Source organism: Anoplopoma fimbria, chromosome 21, assembly GCF_027596085.1.
Source record: "Anoplopoma fimbria isolate UVic2021 breed Golden Eagle Sablefish chromosome 21, Afim_UVic_2022, whole genome shotgun sequence".
Taxonomy (NCBI): domain Eukaryota; kingdom Metazoa; phylum Chordata; class Actinopteri; order Perciformes; family Anoplopomatidae; genus Anoplopoma; species Anoplopoma fimbria.
This window is the reverse complement of record NC_072469.1, coordinates 2,315,957-2,340,825: the sequence shown is the minus strand read 5'-3', so window position 1 is coordinate 2,340,825 and position 24,869 is coordinate 2,315,957. Positions and strand designations below refer to the sequence as shown.

The 24,869-nt window shown below is 37.7% G+C and overlaps 1 protein-coding gene across 2 annotated transcripts in view; it reads right to left on the bottom strand.

Annotated features, from left to right (window-relative positions):
* The window catches only part of pld1b (phospholipase D1b), a 42,529-nt gene that overhangs the window by 13,499 nt on the left and 4,161 nt on the right, over positions 1-24,869 (bottom strand). Inside the window, exons 1-15 of one of the 2 annotated variants that reach the window (XM_054622552.1) lie at positions 16,733-16,813; positions 10,616-10,786; positions 10,366-10,529; positions 9,055-9,197; positions 8,827-8,935; positions 8,676-8,741; positions 8,515-8,573; positions 7,294-7,386; positions 6,683-6,835; positions 5,531-5,680; positions 4,886-4,969; positions 4,102-4,183; positions 3,245-3,355; positions 2,292-2,474; positions 1,986-2,205 (exon numbers count right to left, since the gene is read on the bottom strand). In XM_054622552.1, the coding sequence (XP_054478527.1) occupies positions 1,986-2,205; positions 2,292-2,474; positions 3,245-3,355; positions 4,102-4,183; positions 4,886-4,969; positions 5,531-5,680; positions 6,683-6,835; positions 7,294-7,386; positions 8,515-8,573; positions 8,676-8,741; positions 8,827-8,935; positions 9,055-9,197; positions 10,366-10,529; positions 10,616-10,754 (1,756 nt within the window). In that variant the 5' untranslated portion in view covers positions 10,755-10,786; positions 16,733-16,813. Of the gene's footprint in view, positions 1-1,985; positions 2,206-2,291; positions 2,475-3,244; positions 3,356-4,101; positions 4,184-4,885; positions 4,970-5,530; positions 5,681-6,682; positions 6,836-7,293; positions 7,387-8,514; positions 8,574-8,675; positions 8,742-8,826; positions 8,936-9,054; positions 9,198-10,365; positions 10,530-10,615; positions 10,787-16,732; positions 16,814-24,869 lie in introns of those variants that run through there. The other variant, XM_054622551.1, reaches the window with a different exon arrangement.

Sequence of the window (24,869 nt, the reverse complement as noted above, 5' to 3'; positions counted from 1 at the left end):
GATGGCAATAACAAAGACATATCAAATAAAGAATAACAGCACATACTCCTTGTTTAAGAAAGAGTCTGTGATCTAATCTGTTTACAGCACAGAACCTTGTGAATCATCGGTGTTTGACAGCACTTAAAACACAGTAAAACAGCAGCTGGAGGAAAGAAAGCACTTCACAGTCGAGGTTATTAAAACCTCAGAGAGGAGACATGCACACTGCACTCACCTCACATTGTTTTAAATCATTTTACTTACCTGATATGCATTTAAACAAACATTGCAGGTAAATGTAGAGCAATCAAAGAAAAAGAAAAAGTTTTTTTAGGTAATTATGACTATATATATACACACACACATATATATATATATATAATATATATATAAAATGTGTTTACAGAAAAAAGGAAAATATAAGGATTTATTATGTTGTACTTGTCCTGCTGCTCTACATTTTCCCACTTAGTTGTATGTTGTTTATGTTGTTTTTATTACACTTATAAATCAGTATTTGCCTGTTTTTATGCTTGTGCTTAAGAGCTTTTTTGTATTCAATCACTGTAATACTCCCCACCCCATTCACTGTCTACTAGGGCTGCAAGTTATGACTATGTTTGGTATCAAAAATCAATCCCAAAGTTCTGCAAGACCCAATGTGATGTCTTCAAATATACTGTTTGAGTCAAAAACCTCAAAATACTATGTTTACGATTAAATAAATCAGAGAAAAGCAGCAAATTGTCACATTCCAGAAGCAGAAACCAGCAGATATTTGACAATTTTTGCTCTGACTAATAGATTTAAGACAATAAATAAAATAAAAAGTTTTCTGTCAATCAACTAAAAGTTTACCGACTAAATCTATATCTTAAAAATATAGATATTTGAGTGAATAATGATGTGAAACAAAATGGTAATGCCACAAAGTTCCGGCTTATGTCTATATTAAAGCTGTTAAAAGAGACACATTTTCTGCAAACTCAGAGAGCCAAAGTCTGTTCAATCCAGAGATCAAAACCACAGCAAAGCACGCGTCACCACTGCAGCAGCACCACCGACTCACCAGCCTGACTCTGGCCGATGGGAGCGGCCGTCCTCAGCTCCACCAGCCTGCTGGAGATCAGAGTGTGTTGGCTGGTGATGCTGTTGGACCAACCTGAACAGAGCGGCCACAAACACTGAGTCTGGAGGCTAAACGCCAACTAGTCAGGGCTCTGAATCATCCTCTAGGTTTTGTTCTTTCATCCTGGACATGTTTTAATTCCTCAAATGGCCGAGAAAGACTACACTGTTGTCTAATAATGTGTTTTAATCATAAATATACAACTTTGACGACATAAACGCTGTTGTGAACAGAGCCAACATGGCTGCCAGAAGAGGCACAAACTCACAACCGAACCTCTGTTGCAAAAAACATTATTATTGACAAACATTAAAAGGGATATTCAGATAGTTTGAAGTGGGGTTGGGATGTACTGCTGAAGACGTATTTTAGACACCTGAAAGAATCAATATCTGTTCAAGTGTACGCTTTATTAAGTGTATTTTCACCTCTTTACCTTGCTGTCAGACAGACCTTTATGACGGGGAATTGAAGCCGTTATCTCCATTGACAAAAACAGTAATTTAACTCTCAGAACACTGCAGGCGTACTTTTGCCTCGAATCGGTTTGTTTGTTTGTGTCGTTGTTTGACTTTGGTGTTTTAAATGGTGAGTTCAGGTTCACCAAAGTTACCATTAATACAAACTAACTAACATATCGAGGCAGCTGTGAACCAGCAACTCCTGTGTTCTAAGAGGTAAAATCACTGTTTTTGTCAATGGAGTCTGGTGACGCATTACTTTGCCCCCATGCTGGTTCTCCTGTCTGTTTCTACTGTAGTAATACTATGACTATGCAGAAGAACCTCATACAACCACACTTAAAAACATCACAAGGGTCCTCTTGAAAAACCGTAAATAAATATATTAAATAAATATATATATTTCCACTCACTCTGTTCCTCCTCCAGCTCACTGTCGCTGTCGGGCTGAGCCAGTCCGTGTTTCTGCAGGTGTCTCCGGATGCTGAACCGGGTCCTCTTCGGCCTCCCCTGACCTTTCAGCCTCGGCTGGTCGCCCGAGTCCGTCACCGTGAAGATGCCTTGCCCGTTGCCCTGGGAAACGGTGCCGCTGCTGTTGGCCGGGGTGGCCATGTTGGGAGACGCAGCTTCCGGCTGAGAAAGTAAAATATTTCACTTTATTTTATTTTATTCCCTAATTATTATGTTATTCTGTAGCTGGGCTTTAAATAATTTCAGACCTGCTCTGAGTGTGCGAGCGTGACGCTCCCGATGTCCGTCAGCCGGTGTTCCCGGTTGTCCCAGCGACCGTACGCAAGGTCAATGCCACCAACGAAGGCCACCGATTGGTCGATGACGACGATCTTCTCGTGATGGGCCCACAGGTACACGGCGGAGGAGACGTGGTCGGGGTGACGCATCACCTTCAGAGAAAAAATATATGTTTACAACCTGGTACATAAAACAGTTTGAGGGTGAATCTTTATATTTATTTATATTTCATTAATTTATTTAATGATTAACTTATTTATTATAATAAAGTGAGAAATGTAGAAATAGAAACCTAAATTTTCAATAAATATGCACAGAAATAATAAAATCAATAAAATGTATTAATTTATTTAAAACATTAATTAAGTCATAATTTATTTATGTTTTTTTCAGTGTCTATTTATTTTCTTAGTTTATTAAATTTCTATTTATTAAATAGGTTAGTGATGGGGCGAAATTAATAAATTGGGATGTTATTAAGTACCTAAATAAATAGTACATAACAAGTAATTTGTTAAATAGATAAATGCATTTTATTTATTTTACAGTTTTTGTATATATTTATTTATTTTCAAATGAACCTGCACATTAATGTGATAATAGAGGTTTTATTTCTACATTTTTTCTTTATTATAATAAATTAATAAAATGTATTTATTTATTTGACAAATTACTTGTTTTGTACTATTTATTTAGGGACTTAAACACATCCAAATTTATTAATTTCGACCCTTTATTTACCTATGGGTGAAGAAATACAGAAATAAAAAAAACTGAAAAAAATAAATAGATATGGAAACAAATAAATAGGGAAATAAATAAAAACAGAAATATATTATGAAAGAATATGATATATTAATAGAATGACTGGAAACATGTTTGTATGATGAACATGTGGATATCCATTAAAGCAGAAACTCACCTTGATGTTGGGGTGAAGGGTCAGCAGCGTTCTCTTGCTGTATTCAGAGTTGATGCCCAGAGCTACCTCCACCTCTTTATACAGCATCACAAAGATATGCACGCCTTGTTGCTGTGGAAACAACAAAAAGAACTGCAGGTTTGAAAAGCATGTTTTCGTCAAACAATCCCCTAAACAACACCCTTTATCACAGCTATGAAAGCCATAATTATCGTCAGATTTTCAACTTTCCGACGGTCCTTGAATACATCATGTGTGATGAACGCTTCTGTCAGAAAAAGTAGCCGAAACTAAAGTTAAAATTGTTATATTTCATCCAAAACATTTTATTCTACATGTCTCATTAAAAATCTTGCCCCGAATAAACCTTTTGCTTTATCCAGATCCTGTAAAAAACGTTAAATTAACAAAAAAAATACTATATGGACAAACTATCTACAGAGAGCTGGTCCTAAGAGTTGATTTTGTAATAATGACCCCCTCCCTGCACATTATCCTGCTTATAACACGGCTACTTACTAAAAAACACAGATATACATTTTAACAGAAAACAAGAAATTGGTAAATAACTCAATCTGAAAATAAATGAATGCAAAAGTAAGTATTTGTCAAAAAGTAAATAAATAATCGTTTATTTATTTCTATATTAACCTGCACATGTATTTGATAGTTGAGGCTTTTATTTGGACATTTCTCTCTTTATTATTTTTTTTATTATTTGTCGGAAAATGTATTTATTTATTATAATGTCAGCTTTAGTCCTCCATAAAATCCTGTGGTTTTGAGATAACCGTCTCCCTCGCTCATGATTCAGCCCAGAAAAAGTGACTCATAGAGGAAAGCGTTTTCCTGCTCACCGCTTTCCGTTTCAGAATGCAGTCCAGACGCCAGCGGTTGCCCTCGACAACCGGCCTCTTCAGGAAGATCTCTGGACTCAACCTGTGAAGAGATACACAACGTCAGACGCTCTGGTAAAACTTCTCTTCTCTGTATTTCCTCCAGACATCAAACTTCCCTCCTCCACTTCCTATTTCCTTTAAATATTAAACTTCTTTCATCATTTCCTCTTCACTTCCTTCTTGAAACAAACTGAAAGCATGAACATCCTTCAAACTGGAGGAGAAGCTTTGATCAAACACCAAACTGTACTTTTCTTTATTGGATACTCGAGTACAGTTTAATGGCAATACTTTGTAGTAAAGCTAGTACTACAGTATATAGTACAAATTGTAATAGTAATAAAAATATGTCTTTAAATATTTCTTCCATTTAATCAGGAGTACTTCTTCCAATACTGCAGATACTCTAAATCACTTACGCACACACACATTTCAATACTACATGCTGTGTGTGTTTATGTGTGTGTGTGTGTGTGTGTGTGTGTGTGTGTGTGTGTGTGTGTGTGTGTGTGTGTGTGTGTGTGTGTACTAGTATAACAGCAGTCAGAGCCTCAGACGGTAACAGATCTGTTTGACCAGAAAACCTCCCCAAGAGGTGACCGCCAAGTGCACTCACTGCACTCTGAGACACACACACACACACACACACACACACACACACACACACACACACACACACACACACACACACACACACACACACACACACACACACACACAACACAAACAAACACACACTTACCACCAGTCTGTGATGAATATTTCCTCCTTGGCTTCTTCAAGAGCATCGGCCACGTCCTCCATGTAATTTTGTCCATTCACATACCTGTAGAAGACAAACACACACACACACACACACACACACACACACACACACACACACACACACACACACACACACACACACACACACACACAGACAGACACACAAAGAAATTTAGACAGTAAGAACAACCCAAACAAACACTTCCCCCTCTCACTTTTCAACCCCTCCATATGCTGTTCTTTCATAATGCTTTTTAAGGTGCACACACACACACACACACACACACACACACACACACACACACACACACACACACACACACACACACACACACACACACACACAGTCTGTCTCACAGACAGTATAGTGTTGCTCAGCAGGGAGACAGGTGACGAGCAGGTGAGGCTCACTTTCCCTCACTTTGTGTCAGGTTACTCCAGCGAGACACACACACACACACACACACACACACACACACACACACACACACACACACACACACACACACACACACACACACACACACACACACACACACACACGCCACTATTTTACTCCAATTTGACGTCGCTGAGACCGAAAGGTGAACTTGTTTTTTCCTCAGTTGGTTGCCTCGGTTACCATTTGGCGAGGATGTTCACTTCCTCCCTGGCGAAGGATCCGAAGCGGTGGTCGGTGAGGAAGGCGGAGCCGTGCTTCTGGACGAAGCCCTCGATGGCCTGACCCCACCATCGGGCGTGTCGGTAACTGGAGCACTTCAGAACCAGAGATCTGAAATATGACAAATAAAGATTCAATGTTTAAGTTACTAAGTTAGATTTGTTTCTTTGAAGGCAAAGACACTAAGCTTTATAATAAACGGTCCATTAAGAACTCCCCTTAACTAATGTTAAGATAATGTAACGTAATGTTTAGAATAACTTAATAACTTAGATTAAGGCGAATGTTAAGTTATTTTAAAGAATATGCAGTTTGTAAATATAAATATTTTAGTTAAGTATACAGTCTTTTTGAATGTTCAAAATATAAACCTAATTAAAAAAAAAAGATTTATTTACGTATACAAAAAAGGATTTGTATTTTATTACTTACATGTAAAAAAATATATATATTTTTTGTTAAATATAGTCTTTTTCTGACTTTCTATAGAAACTAAGATTTAATTTTACATGTTCAAAATATAAATCTAATTTAAAAATTTAGATTTTTTTCTTTTTATGTGCACAAAAACTTTTTTAGTATTTTATTACTTTTTTCATTACTTTTTTTACAACTTTTTAAAACTTTAACATGTAAAATGTCTTGTTTTTTTTTTTTTTTAAACAAAAAACATTTGTTTCAATATACAGTCTTTTCTGAGTTTCTATAGAAACTAAGATTGTTTTTACATTTCTACAATTACAATTCTAATTTATTTATGTATACAATAATTATTTATTTTTATATACAAAATAATTATTAGTTTTTATTAAAATATCAATATTTTTTGGTTACTTTTTTATTACTTTTTAAAACGTTTTTTAACATGTGAAATGTTTTTTCAAATATGTAAATAAATAGATAATATAAATCAAATAAATTAAATATTTATATAGAAATATCCGAGAAGGTAGAATACTTGTCAAGTCCTACCCTTTTCTTTTAAATATTTTATCAATAAACTTAATATTACAACTTTCCGCCTCAGTGATGACCAAACACATCTCGATCAAATCAAACATTCAAAACAAAACGATTCATAAAATGACACACACACCCGTATGTCTCACACACCTGGACAGACTGTCGATGCGGATGCCGTGTTTGGTCTCCGTTTCTTTGGAGTCCATCTTGATGCTGAACTCTTTGTCGAACAGCATCACGAAGGAGATGGCGCCCGAGTCGGGCTTCATGTAGAGCAGGAACGAGTCCTTCACCACCAGCCAGCTACGCACACACAGAAGAAATGTTGGTTATAACATCACCAAGTCTCAGTTTAACCTGGAAGTTTCCTTACAAAAAGTAAAATGTTTATAGATTCTCATAATCAGGACTCTGGTGGGTCGAGAGGTGGTGGACTCTGTTTTTACATCACGATGCTTTAAGCTCAAAAATGTTTGTTTGTTTTCCTTTTTTTCTCATGTTTAATTTTTAATGTGAAGATGTCGGCCATATTATCTGTTTTTGTCGCTGCTGTTTACATTCCTTATGATGCAGATTAAAAGAAATGCACTACAGGAAGGTACTACTGTCTTTGTTTAGTTTTCTTTTGTCATGTGTTTGTTGTGTCACAAATGGGCTATTACTAAACTCCGTTGTGCATCCCTGTGTTGCATAATGACAATAAATTATCCTTGAATGCTTAAAGAAAGAATAATAATGATAGACTGTTTCTGTCCACTGACCGTTTGGACCAGCGGTAGCAGACTCGGCTGCGACCACAGCAGTTTAACCCGGGGATCCGATGGCCACCGGATCTCTTCAGCACCATTCCTTCTCTGAAAGACAAGAGAAAAGCTCTTTTTCCTGCCGAAAAATACTGGAAAGTAGAAAAAAAAACACAGATGAAGGCTTTGGATATCATAGTACATTGTTGGCTTGCACATTATTTTACCCTAATCATTTTTGGATATCAAGGGGTTAAAAGAAATTTGCTTTCATTCATATAAATGTTTCACAATAAAAACTGTCTACGTGCCACAATGAACCTAAACTGACTTTCCTCATAGTTTAGAGGAAATAAAACCACACTCAGCCGGTTTGGTGTCGTAATGATTGTGTTCAAGTCAAATCATTAGCTCAAACTCTTTCTGTCTAAATACCTTTAAAGTATTGACATCCTGTGTCTTTCACAACTTGTCACAATGTCTTTTTATGTCCAATGTACGGCTGTGTATTGGTAAGAATCTGGCGATAAACTGTAAGGAAGGAGATATATTGATAATCTAATTAAAAGGAAATCTGTCATAGTTTAAAGGTAAAAAAAAGTTTATAGTTGTATAGCACCTTTCATACAAGAAATGCAGCATAAAAGCTTAAGAATCTTAAAATATGATCCATTTAATTTTCAGGCTTCTGGAAACCTCTCACATTAAATCGGTTTGAAGCTGAATTTTCGTACCAAAACATCAGATTTTTTGCAAAACTTGCCTGCAAATATTATATGTTCGGGCTTTTATTGTGAAAGGTAAGAACAGAGGGAGAAGATCTGGTCTGCGCTCCCTTTGTCAAAGTTGAAAGTAGAAATGAAGTTTGCCGTTTTGATTCAGACTACATAGCATATGTGTATAATGTTAATTTTGTAAATGATGTGCACAATATGCTTATGTTTTCTTCTGTACTTTTTATTTCATTTTTATTCTCTTTTATATATCTTTTGAGTCATTTGCTTCATATACTTGTTCAAACTGTGGTTTATTTAAAATGTGTGCTATATAAATAAAGTTTTACTGGACTTTGCTTTTGTGAAAAGAAAAAAAGTAACATAAATTGTCTTTTTTCGTCGCATAATATTCACAGCTTGAAAAAAACACTGACATGCAAATTAATCACACAAAAGTAGTGTCTAAAGGCCTGGAAATGCAGGATTAAAAAGTAGTCAAAGATCATTTTTGAGTTGTTCTTACAGGCCTTTTGGTCCGAGGTCGTGGATAAAAGACAGCTGGCTGATATCAATGAACTCCATCTGAAAGAGAGAAACAAGTGATTCTATGTTTGTTGCACATTAAACATTTATCATTTTTCTGGTTTTCAAACAGAGATAAACCCTTCTGATATATTGACATACCGTTGCGTGGTAGTTCCTGTACATGGGCCTCTTGAGCAGGTTGTTCAAATAATCCTCCAGTTGTTTCTGGAACATTAGAAGAATATCAGCCGGTAAAATAAAATATCAAACGTTAAAAAAGAGTGAAATCAGGTGATTAACGGCGTCGTACCCGTCGACTGGAGACCTGCCCGTCTCTCTCCAGCTCGTCTCCTCCTCTGGGGAGGTTCGGGATCTCCCTCCCCTCGCTCCTCGCCGCCGACTGCCTCTTTATCGTGTGGCTGCAGAGATAAAAAACACAATAGAGAGGTCGTCGGTTCAAATCCCTGGATGCTAGTTTAACTGAATTTAAACCTGAGATAATCCAGAACAAGAGAGGCAGTAAACAAAACCTTTTTACCTGCGTGTGGGCAGCGGCAGCCTCATGAAGGTCTTGTAGGTCCTCAGCTCTCTGTGGAGATCCATGAAGTGTTTCTCCTTCCTCTTCACCAGCCAGGTGAACTCCCCGTGTTTCATCTCGATCTTAAACACCGCCGGCAGCGACTGAGCACAGACACACAAACACACAGACACACACAAACACACAAACACACAAACACACAAACACACAGGTCAGATAGTGACGTTCAATGCTTTACATTTATATAAATAAAATAAAGGGTTTTCACGTTTTGGCGTTTCATTTTTTAAGCTTTGAAAAATCAACAACACAAGATTGATCATTTCTGGTCTCTTATGAATCAGAGCTGATTCATTCATTTTCACTTCCTGTATGAGACCAGAGGTGAAGCACAGAACGCCTCAGTAAAGTATTTTCTACCTGTGGCCATCAAACGATATAACCCCTCCCCCTTCTGCAGGAAGAACAGCTGAAGAATCAACAATAATAACCACCTCATGCGCAATATTACATTTCAATTTCATGTACACTTAATTGTTATTCTATTGTTCATAAAGGTTTATATCTTTATTCCATTGTTTTCTTTTGCTATTCTTCTGTTGTAATCTTTAATGAAACTCTGGCACAAGAATTTCCTTCAAGATCAATAAACTTTTATCTTATCTAACCTAATCTTTGTTTGAAGAAATGAAACCAACCGCAGCAGGTTTGGTGTTGTAATCAGTTTGTAATCAGTTTTCAGCAGACTTTATCAAAATACCTGAAAACCAATGACATCTCATCTGCCTCAGCTGTTCTTCATGTTTAGTGCTAAACTTAGAAAACGCTTCCTGCTTGTGTCTTTCACATCTTGTCTTGTCTTTTTATGTCAAATATAAGGATATGTATTGATAAGAATCAGGGTATACGATACGCATCACGATACAGATTATGATTCAATATATTTCAATACTGTAAGAAATTAAGGCAATAAATTGGTGATCAAAGAAATGTATATTTGCTTGTTTTTTCTTTTTTAGATCTCATCAGTGTCTCAAAACTTACAAAGTTGCAAGCATGTATATTCTGTTTCATATTTAGATGTTAAAATGAACCCACTTCACAACAACTGAAGGAGAAGTCTGGTTTGGGTTCTCAATATTCTGAGCCTTTTGCAGAAAAATTGTGACCTGAGCAACAAAACTTCTGACATTCTTAACGGACGTCAGCACAGATATGTAAAAGGAAAGCAAAGTGCTCAGAGACTAATAATAAGACAGATAATAACTGTACTAAGTGAAACCTCACGGAGGGTTGAGCGTCTTTTATCACCTTGTTGACGCTCCTCTGCGTGGTGAGGTTGAAGCGGTCCTGAGCCGAGGTGAAGCGCTCCACCTCCAGGATCTTCGCCGTGATCGGAGACGACAGGAAGACGTTGGCCTCGGCCTCCTTGAAGCCCACCGTGTGGTAGATCGCCGTGAACGGAAGACGCTCGGCTGCAGAGCATACAAACAACATCTCAGACATGTTTATGTGCTGTGATTGGAGGATGAACGTCCACACTGGAGTTGAATCCACTCACCTGAGGCGTGGGCGTCGGTGGTGTCGTACTCTCCGTCCTCCAGGTCGAGCTCGCGGGTGTCCAGCTTCTCCATGATGTCGGTCATGTCGTTGGCGACCAGCTGCAGGGTGCTGGAGGTCGGCTCGCTGTGCCGCAGCATGGTTAGCACTCAGTCTGGAGCCCGGGGCTCACCTGGAGAGACAGGTAAGGGAAGAGGAGTGGGTTTAAATGGTGGAACAGGACTAACTTATGTTATTCGGAGGCTCATGGAGGATCCCACAGCAATCTAATCCTTCCTAATCAGATGCCAAAACCTCCTGAAGTGGCTTGTTTCAACGTGAAAAAAGCAGCATTCCAACTCTGATCTACTTCCAGTTTCAATAAACATTTATCCGCCAACATAAAAGAATAGTTAATCGCTGAAATTACCAAATAATTTGTTAAGAAAGTGTTGTTTTTCATGCTTCAACAGTTGACGGAGAATCAGAAAAACTGAGAAAAACAATACTATATCAACACATCTGTTTACAAACACTCACTCATTTCGTGCGGTCAAATCTAAGTAGGAATGTTAGGATATGAAAGTTTCATGTCATGATTATTCTGGCCAAAATAATTGACATTATCCAGATTATTTACAAAATATGCTTAAAGCTCAAAAAATATGATTATTTCCACTGGACAGGGAGAGCCGTAGTGTTTCTTTTCTAATGCATTCAAACAAATGCATGGTGGGTTTAATGGAAAATAAAAAATGCTAATCAAAAACAATAAAGTAATTGACATTAATTTCAGGTACTTTAAAGTCTGCAGATACAAATGTGTGGATATTTATAGTATAATATATGTGAGTATATATCATCCATCATTCTCTGCAGTAATTGAATAACCTACATTTTCTGCACTGGAACCTTCACTATGACAAAAAGCAAAGTTTCTCATATATCATCATTTATTTTAGTGTCTTTTTGTGTCTTTTAGCTCTCCATCTTTCCTCAGTCGCTCTCTCTACATCCAGCTGTTTTATCTTCAACACTGCAGCTTCTCCCATCCTCCTCCTCCTCCTCCCCCTCCTCTCCGTCCTCCTCCCATCGTGTGAAACACTAATCTAAACAAAAGGATTATCGAAGGAGAAGCAGAGGAAGCAGAGCAGCAGTTTTAACAACATTCCTTCGATGTTTAGTGTGTCAGAAGAAACAGGTCGGTGTTCGTGTGTTCCATCGTGAGTGAGTGAGGAGGATAAACTGGAGGGATGTTCACAGAAAGCTGACCCAGAAACATGAATGACACGCTCAGAGACGATGATGTCATCAGTCATCAGTGATGCGGTAAAACCTGTGAGCCAATCAGAGACAAGCTGCTACAGGAGCCTGAATGGAAAGTATATTTACTGAAGTACTGTACTTGATGACACATTTCAAGGTCATGTACTTAAATATAAAATAGCATGAAAACAAGATACCCTTGTTTTCATGCTATTTTATATTTCTACGCCACTACATTCATCTGACAGCTTTAGCTACTCTAGAAATGAAGGTATTTGCACACAAAGTATATAAAGGATTAATGGAATAGTTTTGTTTTGTTATAAAAGTACAGCTGAAAAGATTTGTCAGATAATCAATTGGTAGATTGACTGAGAATTTATCGGCAACAATTGATTTTTGGTGCAAAAATGATAAGATTGTTGACATTCAAAATTTCAAATCTCAACATTATTATATTTCTGTTGTATTTGTGTTTTAGTTTACATTCCTACAATAAAATTAATTAATACTAATTGGTATTTAGATACCAAAATTAAAAGTTTTCACTAGGTATGATATCTTCTGCAAGAACTAAATTACTACATTTAGGGGTTCCAAAGTCACTGTATTCATTTGGGGATTTTAGAATAATTTAGTCAAACTTAAAACTTGTATGTATCACCAGTACTTAACAACACTCACAAAATACAACTGATACTAAATCAGTGAACTGAAATGTTTTTAATTAGATTAACCGTCTGTTATCGTTGTGAAATAAAAGCTGTGAGAAGCGAAATAGTCTCTCTGACTTCCTAGATTTCTGCTATATGAGGTTATTTCCTGCCTCACAAAACATTGGAAAGCGAACTACTTTTTTTTTAGGTCTGTCTGCTTTCACTTCCTCCTCCAGACGACCTCAGAGGTCACCCATCAGCAGCCACTGAACCACCTGCTCCTCTAGAAAGTCTGTATATCATTATGGTTTAAAGGAAAGTTAGCTTTATAATATATAATATAACATTTATTTTTATAATTTCACACTTGAAATGATGAAGGAACTTGCAAGTTACCCAAAAAACATACTTTGGTGTTTCATGTTTACTTCTTTAATGGATGAAGTATTGTATTTTGACCAATTATTCCTAAACATTTAATCAAAATGGCAAATATTTAATGGTTTGATTCTGCAAACTTGTCTTTTTAGTAACAGTGACGTTTCCTCCTGATTTTAATCTTTGATTTAAACAAATAAAAAAAGAAACACGTCGTTTTTCTGACTCTGTATAAAGAGTGTTCCTTTAATGTTGCCACGCATCTTTTAATTAGACCTCAATTTAACAATAAAGCTTTTAATAAAGAAAGAAGGTAACTAATTATTGGAATGAAAGCTTTTAATAAGAGAAATACGTCCAATTTGTCAATAATCTAATAAAATTATTTAATCTGAATAATTTTAAGAGGCCAGAAAAAATCAAACTACAGTATTCTTAAAAAAAAGGTGCAAAGATTAGAGAAAATTTATAAAAATAAAAATAATTTTCCTTCCTTTAACAACTGAATTTGTGATATCTGGTTTATAAAAATAAATGGAATTGATTCGAATAATATTTGATTTTATAAATATGAATAAACAGTGGATTTTATTGGCTTGACCCTCCAGTTACCTCACATTCAGGTAATGTTTCTCACTGCAAACAAATTAGATGCAAATGCTGCAACGTTTACTGTATTACCATGACGCTGCAAACATATTTGGTTTGCACGGTTCAAACACAAACACACAGTACGTAGTCTGTAGTCTGCAAATCATCCACAGCATTGAGATCCTGTGTGTCACTGTTGTATTGAAACTGTGTGACCAGAGAAAAGTGTGTGAAAGTACGTCTGAGGTGTGTCTGCAGACGTCTAACAAAGGCTTCCTGGTGGAACCGGTGATGCAGGGAATTAAAAAAATAACCGTAGAGTCAGCAGGATAAAAAGCAAAAGGTGGGAAAGTGAAGAAACAAGAGATTATACAGACAGAATTAAAATAAAGCAGCAGGAGGTGGGACGGTGGGAGAGACAGCAGGTTCAGAACTCGCTGCTCAAACTGCTGGCTTATGTTTCTTTGCAGAAAGTAAAGTAGCACAGCTTCGGTTACATTCACTGTTACACGCTCATATACACACTTATGTCTTTTGTCTCCGATGGAATAATGTTATTATGGAGTTATGTTATCTAAAAAGTGGAAATTGACACATGTTGCAAGGCTTTTGTAAGAAAAACGCATGAAATGTCAAAGATATTATTCAAAACCGTTGTATGAGAATACGTTGGTGCGCATGAAACTAACAAAGCAGACCCAATGCGTCTACTTTGCAATACAAGCTGAACTTAAAAGCTGAAATCAAACCTTTTCAGCAAATTGGCGAGAACAGAAAACATGTTAGCAAAACCTCCAGTAACACGAATATCCGCTCTTTTAGCTCCGTTTTTGGTCTCCACCATCTCCTCAGGAAAATATCTGTCTCTTTAGCTGCTGAATGCTCCACTAGGTTAACCAGTTAGTCTTAGTGTACAGTGGGTTCATTACAACTCGCTGCCTGAGACTGAACCAGATGTTTAATGTGCCGTACAATCAAAACAATGCCCTAAGAAAGGCTTAAAAAGCTCTGCAGATCTGGTGGGAACTTTCTGTGAGTGCCAAGCTACAATAGACCCCTTTCCTATTACATTTAATTAAATGGCAATACAAAAACAATTTAGAAAAAGAGCTGACAGGGCAAATCCTTTTTCTATTTAAGGATATTTTCCGAGGACATGATATTTAATCCACGTGAGTCAAACAAACAATGAGAGGAAATTGAGCGGTTCGTCGTCGTTGACCTTTGAAAGAACGAGAAAATATTTTAAGATGATTAATTGTGTCTGTGTCTGTGCATTATACCGGCCCAGTGAGCACTCACATTAATTGTGTACAGTGTGGAGCTTCACCCCAGCCCCCCAAAGTGCATCACTCGCCAGTGGCATGCTGCTGAGTCCTCACACACACACACAAACACACACATACAAATATACAAACACACACTCAAAAAAAAACATGCACCCATCCCTTTCTTCCTCTCTTTTCTTTAACTTCTATAACTTAACTTTCTCTCACTCACACACTGAGGTATTTAAAGTCATCCTCTTGCACTTCTCCAAGTCGTCAGTGATCAGTGACAAGAGATTGATTGATATTTGTTGGTTTCTGCGTCTTAAATTGGAACTAGTTTGGTCACCCATGTACGGAGACAAAAAGACAAAAGAGACATGAGTCAGACGGCACGCAACAATGACTATATTTATCCTGTCATTTTACTGTGAAATACCATGACATCTGTTTCGCAATGCACCAAAAAAACAATGCACCAAAAAAAAAAGCAATGCACCAAAAAAACAAGACCAGTAAAATCTGTAATAAATACAAAACGTAAAATTGGCAGAAATAATTTTGCATTTTGACATCTTGAACCACTGACTTAGCACATTTATTTAGACATTAAACACCCTAGAAAGAACTAAAACCTTCAAACTGAAGCATGTTTTTAACTCTATGTTGTTTTATTGACCCATTGTGAAACAAAATAAGCTTTTTGAAGACGTCACGATGTTTTCCATACAGCATGGCACGCTAGTTTACGACAATTATCTGTAATGCAAATTGCCTAGTGTACTAAAAGGGCAACAGGAAATCCAACGTCAAGCATCGTTGCATTAATACGCTGTCAATTCTGAATTCAAACACATTGTTACAGAATGGATGTTTCCTTTTTTTCAATGTAAACAACATCCGTTTGGCTAACGGCTAACGGAACTACCAGTTCACACACTGCTGAGTACCTCACAGCTGCTGCTCTGTGGCCAAAGACACAGTGGGGTAATACAGTTTGATCACATTTATTGTAATGGCTGATGTGTTTTGCTAAGAGCTAAAGAACTACCTGTCAATTCTGCTGATTACCTCACAATCGCTACTCTGCAGCCAGACACACAGTGGGGTAATACAGTTTGCTCGATTTTTGTGTTGTGGACGGTATGTTTGGCTAAAAGAACTGCTAATTAAACACACTGCTGAGTACCTCTCAGCCGCTACTCAGCAGCAAGAGACATAGTGTTGGAAAATTGTTTTCTCACTTCTATTGTTTTGGACAGTATCTTTGGCTAACGGAACTACCAGTTCACACACAGCTGAGTACCTCTCAGCCGCTACTCTGCGACCAGAGACACAGTGGGAGAAAACTGCTAGCTCAGTGGAATTAAAGCCTAAATAAACGCTTTAAGTCGCGGTTACGCCCGTGAGACGGAGCTGAGACAGAAGTCTGCACAGTAGAGTGTTGTGTTCATCAAATCAAACATTACAGTATGGTGTTTTCAGACACACCTGGCAGAGATATGTGCTCTACTGAAGGCACCTTTCTAGTTCTTCCTGTGTTTAATGTTTAAATAAACATATTCTTATTGGGTTTGGCACTCAATTATCAATATCTTTGTCAGGCTAGAAAAATGCTCTACAGGTCATATACTAAAAAATAAGCAATTTGAAGACATTACTTTAGGCTCTGAGAAGCTGTGACGACATTTATTGATATTTTTGACATTTGACAGTCCTGAAGATTATAGAAAAGTTGGCAATTTCATTGATAATTCAAAAAAAGTTTACTGTCGAAACAGCGGGAAGCTCAAAAAACACACAATTTAACAGCCTAGAAAACACAATACGATACAATAGCAGGAGGAGCATGAATTACCTTCCACACACACACACACACACACACACACACACACACACACACACACACACACACACACACACACACACACACACACACACACACACACACACACACACACAGTGATGGCATCCACTGACCTGAGCCTGCGGAGGCTTGGGGAAGCCCTTCAACATCATCATCATCATCATCATCATCACTTCCCTAATTGTCTCTCCGTGAAGAAACAAACTTGCTCAAAAACACAAAACAATAATCCTCCTCTGCAGTGTCTTTAAACCTCCTCACACACACACACACACACACACAAACACACACAAACACACACACACACACACATTCACTGAGCCCCGACAGAACGGACGGGAGGTTGAGAACGGAGTGAAGCAGCGACACAAACAGAGGACAGGAAGATTCAGCTGGGCGGGACCCGGAGGGGAGGGAGGAGATGTGAGAGAGAGAAAGAGAGAAGGGGGCGGGTCTTGTGGTGTTAAAGAGGCTCTCAAGAGACTTCCACCAACTTTTCAATTCATTGAAAATTCTTGATTGATAGATTGGATCGACAGAAAAAAGTATCTGCAACTGTATTGATATTTGATTAATTGTTAAAGTTGCTTTTCAAGTGAAATGTGAGGATTTGCAGCTTTTTGAAGGCTAAAATATGTTTGATATATTTGGATTCGACTCTTGGACATTTAAAGACTATGGGCTCGAGGGAAATGTACGAGCATTTATCACCATTTTCTGACATTTTAAGGACCAAACAAATTTAACAGATTAATCAAAAATGGAAATAATTCAATCAAATTAAATTCTTTATCGTAGCACCTCACAGCCAGAGTGAACCATTTATACAATCTTTAAATTGTAACTACTGAGAACTGATTTTCTCTATTAAATCACTAAAACTTTATGATAACATGACTCTAAACATTGTTCACAACTATTTTAAAGAATATTTTAACATTTTTATAAATACTCTATTAAACTTTTCTTGCCGAGAATTAGATGAGAAGATCAATACCACTCCCATGTGATAAATATGAAGCTACAGCCATTAGCTTAGCTTAGCGCAAAGACTGAAAATAGTGGGAAACAGCTAGCCTGGCTTTGCCTAATGTTCAAAATCTGCTAATAATAACCACGTTAACGTCACAAATTAACACATTAGTGTTGGATTCTGTTTAGCATATGGACAATAAAGTGTTATCAATCTTCACATCTAATTTTCTGCTAGAAAACCAATAAGAATATTTCCAAAAATAGCAACCTTTAATACTAAAACTAAGGACGCAATCTCATTGTTAAATAATTAATGATGATAATGATAGATTTATTAGTATTTCAGTCTACAAAATATGAAATGAAATATGGCACAACAACAATTTCCTAAAAGTTCGTGTTTTGTCTCAAACCCAAAGATATTCATTTAATTATCGTATAAGACAGAGGAGGGGAGCTAATACGCACATTAAACAAGCTGAAACTATAAAACGTTTGGCTCAAACAAGTAATTTAATCAAATTTAAGAGGCCTGGCTCCTACTTGTTTCAGCTCAGAGTTCACAGATGAATGAATTATCCTGTAAGACATTCCAGATCGTATGAAGGTTACAGTCTCCTCTGAAGATGTCAAAGTGTGAGGAAACACAAAACACCACGGAATCACAAGTTCATGACACACACACACACATTGGTGATTTGATGCTTTTGGGGAACTGGCTGAACCAGTGTGAACAGAGCTGGAATACTGAGCATCCACCCCAACATGACTCACTGTTGACATTCCAGAGAATGACTGAAGAATTCAGACGCCCACCAACATGTGAGCACTGAGGCAAAGACCCACGCACATACACCAGACATACATACACACAACAAGCTTACACAATACCAAATGAAGAGGAAAACGGGTATGACTGTGGCAGGATCTCTGGCTTAATTGCAAGATTTCTCTATGGAGTTTGGTAGGTGTCACCGAGGGTATTCCCTCAGTACAAGTACAGTTATTCCTGCCCTCAGAATTATCATCTCCTAAAATGACTCACCTATGCACTCACTATACTTGTTCTCTCTAAAATTAATAATTAATCTTCTGAAATTACTAAATTGTGCCCTTACACTACTTAATTTACTCTGTTTCACTTCAGTGCATTCATTCAAAACAAAAAAGTGCTCCAAATATTGAGTTGAGGTTTGAAGGTTTGGTAAAAAGTTTAATTTTGAGTTATTGTAGTTATTAAAGTTATTGTTTTATGTGAAAGAGAACACAGTATGTTTAGCATGTTTAGCATGTTTAGAATCTTAACTTAGCGTGTTAGCATGATTGCATGTTTACAATGACAATGATAACATGACAGTGTTAACAGGTGTAATGTTTACCCTGTTAACCATCTTAGTTTAGCAGGTTAGCATGCTGACGCTAACATGGTGGTGTTAAGCAGGTGTAATGTTTACCAACTTAGTTTGATCATCAACCAGAGTATTGCAGACGTGTTGGTCAATGTCAATGTTAAGGGGTCACAGTGGTCCATATGATACCACAGGTTCTATTAATAGAATGCTTGTTTTTTAGGCTTTGGATATCTTGAAAAACTTTCCCCCAAAGGTGCCTCATGAGCTGCACACAGGACATTTGGCCCAGCACAGGAAAGACAGAAACTCTCAGTCCCATGGGAAATACTTCTAACCTCTGAGAAAACATTCCAGCCTCTTCAGAGGGAAGTTCTGGAAATCAACAGAGTAGTTTTATTGTTTATGCACAAACAAACTGCAGGGCCCTGAAAAAAAATCAAATAATATCAGCAGAACTGACAAAAAAAGAACAAGATATAAGACGTTTAATTTACTAGAATAATTAACGAAATACACAAGAAAAACAACAACTAATTTAATGAGATGCATGTACTAAGTGCATTTTACAAAGTGATTTACGCTGCCAAAGACATTCAAGGCTGCCATTTCCTGCTCCTGATCGATAGTGTTTGTAAGGTAGCTCATTATGCAGCGATCTTCTCCACCATCATACTTAACTGATTGTTCCTGCTCGATCTAATAGTGCTCAGTGCTTCCACTTGTTTTACAGCAGCTGTCTACTTCTGCAGCAGTTTACTTTGTGCATGATCAGTGGGGGAATTTAACTGGAGCTGCATTATATATTAAAGTATCAAACCAAGGGCTCAAAATGCAATTCAAACTGAACAGAAATACACTTTTCCTTTGAATTGCTCGAAATACTTCCTCTAAATTGCTTCTTATTTTATTTTTCTCATTCTGAAACAGTTAACAGGTGAGGTGATTTACCTCCAGAACAAACAGGTTTTCATCCCAACACCAGTGAGGTTTTGCTGCAGGACAGCAGTGAATGTGGAGAAGAAACTGATTGATGATCAAACATCTTCTAAAATGCACTAAAAACATTTCAGAGCAGCGTCTCTGATGTAGGGCGCTGGCAGGTGAGTAATTCACTGAACACAACCTGAACCCAAACCCAGTGAAGACATTGTGTGACACTGCCACATAGTGGACAGCTCTGTCCCCTGCATGAACCATTAACTGTAATAAAACATACAGAGAATTTGCAGATAATCTAGTGCTGGAAAAAAAGACTAAACACTTACAATTACAAAAAACAGATGCATGAAGCAGGAAGCAGGAAAGTGGGCAACTACCCCAAAAGCTCCTGGATTGGTATTTGAAGTAAAAAAGTATTCAGAGAGTAGAGCGTGTACTTTCACTCCTCTAGAAAACCTTGTATTTCCAGTTTAGGGGGTTTCATGCTTTGCAGAAGTACAAGCAAGGAAATACAGAAATAAAGAGCCGACTGACATATAAACATGTAGTAAGAAGAGCAAAAATACTTCCAAAACTGCTAATTAGCAAACGTTAGCATCATGTAGATGGGAGTCAGCCAGGAGCCCGTTGTCTCCTGAGTGTGAGAGCATCCTGAATGCTGTCTTGTCATTTTTAGCAACATCTGACAGTTTGGTGAACGTGGTTTGCAACACGATTCCGGTTTCTTGCACTTAAAAAACTTGTGTCAACCTGACTTCCATCGGGCCCTTTTCAGTGACATCATACCGACTCCTCTTGTTTAGGAAGCAGCTTGCTTTTTCAACACGTGATTGAATCTCCTGCTCTCACCAGTCAAACCAGTGGCACAACAGACTGTGTGTGTGTTCAACTAACTGAGACATTTTAGGCATTCAGCTGACACTCCCACAAACATCATCGAATAAACCTTTATGAGCAACACGAGGAAGCTCGCAGGCCGCTGAAATACCACAGAAACACCAGCTCGGTTCATTTTGTTACACTAACGGACTGATTAACAACCCCGTCGGGACAAACGTGCCTGTTACTAAGCAACAAATTGCATCTTTATGCATTTGTTTTCTTTAAATGATCGACCAGTGGAGCAGAGGTGACAACAGAGCCACAGTTTCAGACCTCTGTCTTTCTAAAAAGCCAATTTACCATAACCTGACGGCCATTTAACACGTCTGTCTCGTGTCTCAAGGAGCATCAAACAACAAGATCAAACATGCAGAGAAAGAGATGCATGTCTGGAAACATAATCAAATTATGATCACTGTAATGAATGTCATATCTCAATCAAGTTAGAAACCATCATCCAGTTAGAAAGTCTGATCGAATGCATCCTACCTATTATGACCAACGACTATAAAAACTACATACACCTTTAATACAACTAAACACTTGCACATGTTTAACTTTTTGAGGTTGGTGGTTTTTATCAGGCGGCTCTCCTGTCCACCAGGGGGCGACTCCTCTGGTTGTATAGAAGTCTATGAGAAAATGACTCTACTTCTCTCTTGATTTATTCCCTCAGTAAACATTGTAAACATGAGTTTATGGTCTCAATCTCTAGTTTCAAGTCTTCTTCAATACAGCATGATGTTCATTTAGTAGATTATGCTCCATTTACTGGTCAAATAGACCATAAAGCAGGGGATGCTTTAAAGGCGGGGCTACACACTGATTGACAGGTCGACACCGGAGACGTTTACGGCGTCTCTCTGCAGACTGGTCTCTTCCAGCATTCCTAGCAAAAGCTATGAAATAATGCGCTGTAATTCTTATATATTGGGGGCGGCTGTGGCGTAGTGGAGAGCAAGGTAGTTCTCCAATCAGAGGGTCGGTGGTTCGATACCCGGCTTCGGCAGTCGATGTGTCCTTGGGCAAGACACTTAACCCCAAGTTGCTCCTGAAGGCTTGCCATCGGTGTGGACTGGATGATGAATGTTAGTTAGAGTCTGATGGTGGCACCTTGATGGTAGCCTGTCATCAGTGTGTGAATGGGTGAATGATATGTAATATACTACTGATTGTAAGTCGCTTTGGATAAAAGCGTCTGCTAAATGACTGTAATGTAATGTAATGTAATATCCCACAACTAAGTATTTCACCATCTTTTCCTAAACCTAACTGAGTTGATTCCTGTAAAGACAGAAGTTTATTTTGAAAAGACTGCATGCATGGTTTGAGCATAAATTCACACGTATTGCTGGCTTTCATAGGAAAACGCAGAAAAAAACATAGTATGAGGATACATCACTTCTCCACAGTCAAATATAATCACTTACTTTCAATTATTGCAAAAAATCCAAGATGGCGACTGCCAAAATGGCAAACTTGAGGCTTCAAAACCTCAGTCCACAAATCGACAATAGACTTCACAACAACTACTTCCTCTCCTTATACACAGTCTATGTTTCTTTTATTCTAAAGTGCAACAACAAAGCTGCTGCTTCAGTTAAAACTCCTGCAGCAGACTAAAGACTGTGTCAAGCTGTAGGCAGCGCCCTCATTGTTAAAGAAAGTTTGCTTAAGGTGGAGTGTTGGATTCAATAAATTGACTAAACTTCCTTCTGATTACAGACCGTGAAGAATGTAAACACACGGATATCACATACGGGAAATACTTTCATGTGGATTTATTTCATCTGCAAAGCAGAATAGTAAACGTGGCTGATGTAACTGCAGCCGCTTCAGATCCTGACATGATGGAGATAAGTGTGAGGAAAAGAGGTGGGAGAAGCTTTTTATCCGGAGGGAAGGTTCTTCAGAGTGAGAGTTAATTCACCTCGACGCTCCGCTGCAGTGAAGATCAAACCTGTAATCTCTTTAACCGCTGAGCCACAGTCCCTTTGTGTTTGTGTAACACAGAGATTCAACACTCTTTCAATACTCTTCAGTGCCATTTTTAGTCCAGTTTTGGGAAAATTAAATTACTATCATGCACTGCATTTTGAGTGAATACATTTAAGTATTTTCTGGCTCCAAAACCGCCCACTTTTACCTCATCAGCTGTTGAGTTATTGCTCTGTTTTTGTAGCTGTTGCAGGTGCTTTCAAGGATTCTTCATGACTTTAAAAGGTGTTTTTATCATTGAAGTCAATGGCTGACAATCAAAATATTTCAGCTAAGATAATTCAGACTTTATAGACATCTCACTTTTGGGAAATACAAGTGAAATCATCATCATGACTACTGCTATACCAACACAGCCACTCTGGCTTGCGAGTATTTTAAAAAGGATCGTTTTCTTCTGAACATGAATATATCATCAAAAAACTATTATCTATGATAAGATAAGATAAGATAAGATAAGATAAGATAATCCTTTATTATCCCGCACTTACAGGAAATTTGCAGACTTACAGATAGAGTAAAGTGCACACAAGAGACATAGTAAAGAAAGACAAGATAAAAAATAAAAAACTAAAAATAAAATAAAACAAGTATTATAAATAAGCAATAAAAAACAACAACAATAACTGAAATATTATATTTACAGACAGAGAAAAAACAACAACTATTTTAACTATTTTTAACTTTTTTAACTATTATTGCACAGTGTAATGTGTAAGATTTGATAAGATACAGGGGAATTATGTCTACCTGAGCGAAAAAAATGAAGTCTGTCTCCCTCTTTGTGTGTTCTAATCAGAGCGTCCTCTTGCTCTGCTGACCCGGCCGGCCGCGTACCATTTAGAACATGTTAGCTCACGGCGCTCTGCACTGCTCTCGTACGTCAGTTACAGCTGATAAAGCTGTCACGAACGATGGCGTTGTCATGGAAACGTAGCATTCAACCCAAAAGTATGAAGACACATTGTGTCAGGTGATGTAGTACAAAGAGCGAGAAAGGTGAAACCAGCGCAGGACTTTCACCCTGGAGACCACTGTTCGTGTCGCGTGTGAAACCAAAAGTCAATGTTCTTCTACATACGTAACTTAATTTAGGTAACAAACATCCTGTTTTTAATCTGACAATCTTTTCCTAAACGTAACCAATAGTTTTGTTAGAATTCAAAACATTAACTATGTGTGTGCTAAGTTTGTAATGAAAGCGGGTCGTTAAATGACGCGTGAAAAGCTTAAAATACGTATACATGACAAGGGAAACATCCTTAAAAGTCGTGGGATATTTATACGGTTCACATTTTTAGTTAAAGTCCGGGTTTTTGTTTTCCTGGGTTTTATTTCCAAAGAAGGAAACTTTGCATGTTTCAATGATATTTCCGAAAATAATTTGTGTTTGTCTATTTCCTGTTTCAACATGTCAATGCCCTCGAGCACATAACACCAGCTCCATGAGGAAATAGTTTGGTTTGGAAGAACTGGAGTCCTGACCTCAACTCCATCCAACACAAGATCACCAACATCAGTGTCGGACCTCGTGCTCACATTTTTACACTTATGGTTCCAGCGTTTTTCCTTACTTTTGGCCATTTCAGACTTTTTATTTGTATTTTTCCACTAAATATGATGGGGACCTTTATGCTTTCATTAATCGCCTGTATGGATCGGAGTCACAGAAAAGAGAAGACACCATCAGAGGCCTCTCCGACTTCTTCTACAGTTTATATTTCTGCAGACATTTCATGAACTGTTGTTAATATTTGAGCTCTGGTGTCTGTTCAAGTAGTTCCTGTCAGGTTTGAGTCTCCTTGTGGTTGCTTTACATCTTGTTTCAGTCATTTCGCAGCTCTTTGTGTTCACATTGCATCTACTTTTAGACAATCTACATTTCTATATAGTAATTCGATGTGTCTTTGTAGCCATTTTGCGTCTCTCTGGACCTTTTTGCATTAATTTCAAAGACGTTTTACATATATATGGTCATTTTGTGTCCCTTTGCAGTCATTTTGCTTCAGTCTTTGTTGCTGTGTGACATTCACTGCTGACAATACTGATTAAAGAATGGACCTTTCCCACCGCGCCCACTGTCCCTTGAGCTTCCACTATCTAT